At 47.9% G+C, this 7345-nt stretch overlaps 1 protein-coding gene across 1 annotated transcript in view; it reads right to left on the reverse strand.

The window, feature by feature from the left end:
- LOC103361822 (nuclear GTPase SLIP-GC-like) overlaps window positions 1–7345 on the reverse strand; it is a 34614-nt gene that overhangs the window by 4231 nt on the left and 23038 nt on the right. The window contains exons 10-12 of the mRNA XM_008288015.1: window positions 2096–2189; window positions 1763–1850; window positions 1491–1612 (exon numbers count right to left, since the gene is read on the reverse strand). Coding sequence (XP_008286237.1) covers window positions 1491–1612; window positions 1763–1850; window positions 2096–2189 — 304 coding nt within the window. The remainder of the gene's footprint in view (window positions 1–1490; window positions 1613–1762; window positions 1851–2095; window positions 2190–7345) is intronic.

Below are 7345 nucleotides of genomic sequence, written 5' to 3' on the forward strand. Positions count from 1 at the left end.
GCCTCAGGAGGTGGAAAGCAGCTCTCCACCAGCACTGTCTTTGGTGCGGGTGGGGACCTCCTGACCTCGACTGGGGAGGTCGTCGGGCGGTGGAAGGAGTACTTCGAGGGTCTCCTCAATCCTGCCGTCACGTCTTCTGAAGAGGAAGCAGAGACGGTGGACTCAGAGACGGACCCACCCATCACCCGGGCTGAAGTCACCGAGGTGGTTGGAAAGCTCCCCGGTGGCAGAGCTCCGGGGGTGGATGAGATCCGTCCTGAGTACCTCAAGACTCTGGATGTTGTGGAACTGTCCTGGTTGACGCGTCTCTGCAACATCGCGTGGCAGTCAGGGACAGTGCCTCTGGATTGGCAGACCGGGGTGGTGGTCCCTCTGTTTAAGAAGGGGGACCGGAGGGTGTGTTCCAACTACAGAGGGATCACACTCCTCAGCCTCCCCGGTAAGGTCTATTCCAGGGTACTGGAGAGGAGGATCCGACCGATGGTCGAACCTCAGATTCAGGAAGAGCAGTCTGGTTTTCATCCTGGTTGACTGGAAGAAGGTCCTCTAGACAGACGAGTCCAAGTTTGAACTCTTCATTCAGCATCGTCTTCTTTCTGTCCACAGAGAAGCTGGAGAACGTTTTGAAGCCAGATGCATCCACAGTGACACACGGTGGAGGTTCCATCATGGTATCGGGCTCCATTAGTGGAAACGGCAAATTAGTGAAAATCAACCGTGTCATGATCAAGAACATCTACCACAACATCTTAGTGCATCATGGAATCCCTTCTGGACTGAGGCCCCGTTTACACCTAGCCTAAACGGTGATCCTTCAATGGGCCTTTGGTTTACACGTAAACAAAGCTACGGGTCACCAGAAACCATCACATCTGAAAACTCCGGCCACAGTGGAGATCTGGAAAAACCCCGTCTTTGCGTTTGTATGAAGACGGAAGGAGACGGAGTTTGAACACATTTGGGATGTCGTACGATCAAAAATTGATCGCACAGAAGTTTCATGTAAAGCAAGTCTGTGGGAACATCTAGAAACTCTCTGGAACTCAGCAACAACAGAGAGACTGTTGAAAAGTTCAGAAAAACAGCAAGAAGCAGCTGTTATCAAGACCAAAGGAGGCCACAGAAGATATGAAGGTTTGTGGTTATTATGTGTGAAAAAGGACGATTTGGTTGTTTCAGTTTGTTATTTCCCAAATAAACAACACACTTTTAGTCTTAAACAAGTTTTTTGGTAGATTTCTAAAATATTAATGTTTTCTCGTTTTTATGACAGGTGGTCTATAAGATTATAATCTTGTGACACATTTGTTCAGCACTGTGTAGACAGACAGACAATCTGTCTTAACAGCTGAAATGTATTTAGTCGTCATACTTCATCACGTTTCTTCCATGTTTTTGCTAAATCTGATCACAGTTGCCTAATATTTCCTGATTTGCTGTGAATATGAATCAGTTACGACAATAAATGAGGTTTTATGACGTGTTCTTACCTCTTCTGTAGACTTGGCTCCTTGCATCAAAGACAGAATCCCATAAGCTCCAGACACATAGTTAAACGTCTCTGAATGACAGTCATTGAGATCTTTCAGAAATCTCTGAAGTTCTGGTATTTCTGGGAAAAGTAATTGGAATATTAAATGTAATTTCAATGAAATGTACCGATAAGTTTTCCTTGTTTGGATTAAACTATACATGGAAGCAGAAAATGCAAAGCTCAAACACATGTCCTGTCCTGGTGTTCACACATGGAGACATCACCTACCAGTGTCCTCTGGATTTAGATGTTTCTTTCTCAGGAACTCTTTGGAGCTCACTGTGAACACGCTGAAGCAGTCCTCACTGAAGCGGTTCTGGGGAAAATGGGTTTTAAGATAAGATATAAAATAAGATGAGATAAACTGCATTGGTCCCAAACCGGGGAACTTCAAATGTTCCAGCAGCTGGATGTAAATAAAGCACAACAGGAAACAGGAAATGAACTACGAAGGTTCTTAATTAAAAGGTCGTTTTAGGTAAAAAGCTGCTGGGTCACAGTTGCAGTCTGTAGCTACAACCAAGAATTTGTGTAGATTTTCTGTCAGTCTGTAAAACTCACCTTGACCTGCTTTAGATTGGCAAATTTGTCGATGACTCCTTTCTTGACCACCTTATTTCTTTTAACTATGCGAGCATGAACAACATCTTCAGACCTATAAGAAAAGAAATAGTGGCACATCATCCTGCTTTTAAAGCACTGAAACCTGATCTTTTTTTGAAAAGATCACTTCATTTCACTGACATATTAACATAATGAATGAATCATCTTTTGCTGAACTTGTACCCGTTGATAAAGACGTTAGAATTGCCCTGGAGTGGCAACGGTTGGTGGCAACAGGTTTTGGCAATCTCTGTGATGAGAGCCTGAGTGCCAACACCTGCCCTTTATAAGCGGTAGCAGAATGCACCAACGTTGCTGGACCGTTTTCCAGTTTGTCTGCTGAACCCGTCAGCTCCAGCCTGCCTGAGTCTGAACCTCGTCAGTCGTGCATTCAGTCTGACTTTCACCTGCCTGTCTGCCGTCCCCAGCTGTAAGCCGAAGAGCAGAGATATTCCACCTCAGTCTGCCTACAGCTCCTCGTCTCCTGCTCCCATCAGCCTTCCCTTTTCCCTACGCTGCTCCGTCAGGTGACAGTCAACCACAGGTTTTGGTTTGTGTTTTTTGTTTGCTTTTCTGTGCTCGGTAGTACCGGGTTTTGGTTTAGCTTGTTCTCCGTCCGTCAGTCCGCCATATCGCCAGAGAGCGCTTATGTGTTTAGGTTTGTTATTTTTTCCAGTCAGTCTGTTAAGTAGCTCCGGTTGTAGTTTACCGTTAATCTTTAAAAGTTTCTGTGTCACTGTAAATATCTGCACTGCACCTTGTAAATAAATTCACCTTTGCACTTATCCGTCCGTCTGCCGTGTCTCTGTCGTCTGCGCTTGAGTTCCTGAACCGTTCACAACAGTTGTGATCTCTAATGATAAAATCTAGTAAGACCCTATCAGTTTAAACTGAGATATGCTGAAATCTGCAATATAAAAGAATAGAATAGAAAAGACTAGAATATATCCTTGTCATTGTAACATGTACAACAAAACTCAAGTGCAAACCTGAATCAGTGCAAAAAACAAAAACTACTAAAATGCCAACAAAAAAGATAAAGAGAATATCATACAGTATAATTATTACACTACAACAGGCATTACAGACAAACCCAACAGACGTCTACATTCAACAGTTATTGCACAATCTCTTAAAGTCAGCTTCACTGTTTGTATATGAATGAATTATTTTATAGCAGCATTTAATGCATTGATGGCTGTGGGATGAAAACTATTTTTCAGTCTGTTCTCATGCATCTGTATCTTCTGCCTGGTGGCAGCAGTTCGAGCAGATTGTGGTCCAATGAGTCCATCAGTGAACGCTGTGTAGATGTTTCAGAGAGGGGAAAGACCAGCCTATGATTTTCTGGGCAACCTTTATGACCCCCTGGAGCACTTTCCTGCCACTGTGTATGTGAAGTCAAACTGGTTTGAGGAGTCGCTAATCCAACCGGATATGACATCAAACTGGAACTAACATTCTGAGGCGGCGGAGTCCGTGGGTCACATGGACCATAAAGAGCGGCGCACATCCGCTGCAGCATCAGCAAACAAACTGAATGAATGAAAGTAAGTCACTGTGGCGTTATAGCTGAGAGCAACCCCTGTGAGAAGCCTGTGCAGAGCAGAGGACATTTACAAGCAAGCAGAGAGGCAGCCGGTAAGGCAAATCATGCTAATTGTAAAGAACTGACTGTTGTTGGGACCCGATTGTTCCCAGTCGGTTTGCAGTTAGCATTAGCCTAGCCACCGGGTTGGTCGCTCGGCTAATGCAGCTTGTGGTTCATTCAAGTGTAATATCTTTGCTGAGTTTGTGTAATGTATGTCGATGATTTAGATAATGTGTATATTAATTGACTTGTTATGGAATTTGATGTCTTTCTCATATGTTATTTTGTAGCAATTTTTAACAGGAGTGTGTTTAGGTCTTAAATTAAACATCTTGTGGATTAAAGGCAGTTTAGGGAAATGTATGACATGTTTATTGATGATGCACTTTCAAGTATTTGTGATCATGTTGTTTATTATTTGTGGGATATAATTGCATAATTAATAGTTATCATTGTAATAATTATAATTGCATTTACTCTAATTTTGGTTTCTGTTTAGTTGGGTATTAGCTTCTTGTTTATTCTTGTGCAAATATTATTAATAATTATCTGTGGTAAATTCTGGTGATACATTAGTTTGTAATTTATTTCTTTTTGTTGGTTTTGCTTAAAGGTTTTTACCTGCATCATGACCAATAAGATCACCTGTCTTCACAACAATATTGAAAAATAAAAGAAGAAAAGAAGGAAACTTGTCGGTTTTTTGAGTGGAATCCAGTTGTAATATCTGTGTAAATGTACCCATCCCTTTCAAGTGGGGAAGCTGCACAAATTTAAGGCGTAACTTGACAGTGTAGCTGGGGAACCACACACAGACACAGGAAGTCACAATGCTCTAGAAGAACACCAGCAGCTTCTGGGGGATGTTGTTCTTCCTGAGGACCGTCAGGAAGTAAAGTCTCTGCTGGGCCTTCTTCACCAGCTCAACTATGTTCATGCCCCAGGTCAGGTCTATCCCAGCTGACTCAGGGTGAAGGCAGGTTCACCTGGGCAGGTAGCCAGTCGCCCGATGAATCGCCACCTTATCGCGGTGGAGGGGTTTGAGTGTCCCTGTGATCCTAGGGGCTATGTTGGCTGGGGCATTAGCCCCTGGTAGGGTCTCCCAAGGCAAATTGGTTCTGGGGGAGGGACCAGACAAAGAGCGATTCAGAAGACCCAGATGAAAAGCAGTAAAAGGGCAGCCACTACCTCGCCCGGAAAAGGGGCCCTGGGGCTCCGTGGGGCTCAGTTAGGCACAACCTGAAAAAGTAGCACGGGGCCGCTGCCCAGAGGGCCCACCACCCTCAGGGCAGAGGATCGGGGTCGGGTGCTATGCCCAATGGGTGGTAGGCAGGAGCAGGCGTCCTGGTGTACCACCCCCTGGTGGCGTAGACCAGCTCTTGGGATGTGGAACATCACCTCACTGGCGGGGAAGGAGCCTGAGCTGGTGCGGGAGGTGGAGCATTACTGGCTAGATATAGTCGGGCTCACTTCCACGCACAGCAAGTGCTCCGGAACCCAATTCCTGGAGAGGGGTTGGACACTCTCCTTTTCCGGAGTGGCTCACGGTGAGAGGCGCCGGTGTGGGGATACTCACAAGCCCCTGGCTGAGCACCGCCAAGTTGGAATTCTCCCCAGAGAACAAGAGGGTCGCCTCTCTGCGACTGCGTGTTGCAGAGGGGAAAACTCTGTCGTTGGTGCTTTTGCACCAAACGGCAGTTCAGAGTATTCGGCCTTCTTGGACTCACTGGGTGGTGTCCTGGAAGGGGTGCTGCCTGGGGACTCCATAGTTCTCCTGGGGGACTTCAATGCTCACGTGAGCAATGACAGTGAAACCTGGAGGGGCATGATTGGGAGGAACGGCCTGATCTGAACCTGCGCGGTCTTTTGTTTTTGGACTTCTGTGCAAGTCACGTATTGGCCATAAAAAACACGATGATCGACTTCGTAGTCAAACCATCCAACGCCTCAGAAAGGGGGAGGCAGGGATTCGCCCAGGCTTTGGGGGAGAACTGCTGACCCAGACTGGGGATCTTGTCGAGCAGTGCAAGGAGCACTTCGAGGAACTCCTGAACCCGGTAAACATGTCCTCTGCTGAGGGGGCAGAGCCGCAAGACTTGGGGTTTCGGCATCCATATCCGTGGTGGAGGTTGCCAAGGTAGTTAAAAAAGCTCCTCGGTGGCAAAGCGCCAGATGTGGACAAGATTCGCCCCGAGATGCTGAAGGCCCTGGACATTGTCGGACTGTCATGGCTGACACGTCTCTTCAATGTCGCGTGGGCATCGGGTACAGTGCCTGTGAAGTGGCAGTCCAGGGTGGTGGTCCCCATTTTCAAAAAGGGGGACCGGAGAGTGTGTTCCAATTACCGGGGAATCACACTTCTCCGTCTCCCTGGGAAAGTTTACTCTAGGGTGCTAGAAAGGAGACTCCGGCCGATTGTCGAACCTTGAATTCAGGAGGAGCAATGCGGATTCCCTCCTGGTCGTGGAACAGTGGACCAGCTCTTTACCCTTGCAGAGCTGCATGGGAATTTGACCTGCCAGTCCACATGTGCTTTCTGGACCTGGAGAAGGCCTATGACCATGTTTCCCGAGGGACTCTGTGGGGGTTACTGAGGGAGCATGGGGTACCAGGCTCGCTGCTACAACCAAAGTGCGAGCTGTGTCTGCATTCTCGGCAATAAGTCAAACACATTCCCAGTGGGTGTTGGACTCTGCCAGGGCTGCCCCTTGTCCCCGATCCTGTTTTCGGTTTTCATTGACATGATCTCAAGGCGCAGTCAGGGTGAGGAGGGTGTCCGGTTTGGGGACCTCAGGATGTGGTACTGTTGGTTCCATCAGACTGTGACCTTCAGCATGCACTGGAGCGGTTTGCAGCCAAGTGTGAAGCGGCAGGGATGCGGATCAGTATCTCCAAGTCTAGGCCATGGTTCTCTGCCAGAAACCGGTGGATTGCCACCTCTGGGTGGAGAGTTGCTTCCTCAAGCGCGAGATGGACAGGCGGCTCAGTGCGGCATCAGCAGTAATGGGGGCGCTGTACCGGACAATCATGGTGAAGAGAGAGCTGAGCCACAAGGCAAAGCTCTCAATTTACCTGTCCATCTACGTTCCAACCCTCACCTATGGTCACGAGCTTTGGGTTGAAAGAATGAGATCGCAGATATAGGCAGCTGAAATGAGCTTCCTCCGCAGGGTGGCTGGGCTCAGCCTTAGAGATAGGGTGAGGAGCTCGGACATTTGGAGGGAGCTCGGAGTAGAGCCGCTGCTCCTTCATCGAAAGGAGCCAGTTGAGGTGGTCTGGACACCGGGGGCCGCCGGGGAGGCTTCCTCTGGAGGTCTTCTGAAGACGTCCACCTGGGAGGAGACCCCAGGGCAGACCCAGAACACGCTGGAGGGATTATATCTCTCAGCTGGCCTGGGAACGCCTCGGGATCCCCCAGGAAGAGCTGGAAAGCATCGCCGGGGGAGAGGGAAGTCTGGAGCGACTTGCTCCGCCTGCTGCCCTCGCGACCCGACCCCGGATAAACGGAAATAAATGGATGGATGTAACCAGTCTATCACAGGGCTACACTTAGAGACAGACAACCAAGCACACTCACATTCACACCTACGGACAATTTACAATCACCAATTAACCTC

Source organism: Stegastes partitus, unplaced genomic scaffold, assembly GCF_000690725.1.
Source record: "Stegastes partitus isolate 25-593 unplaced genomic scaffold, Stegastes_partitus-1.0.2 Scaffold537, whole genome shotgun sequence".
Classification (NCBI taxonomy): domain Eukaryota; kingdom Metazoa; phylum Chordata; class Actinopteri; family Pomacentridae; genus Stegastes; species Stegastes partitus.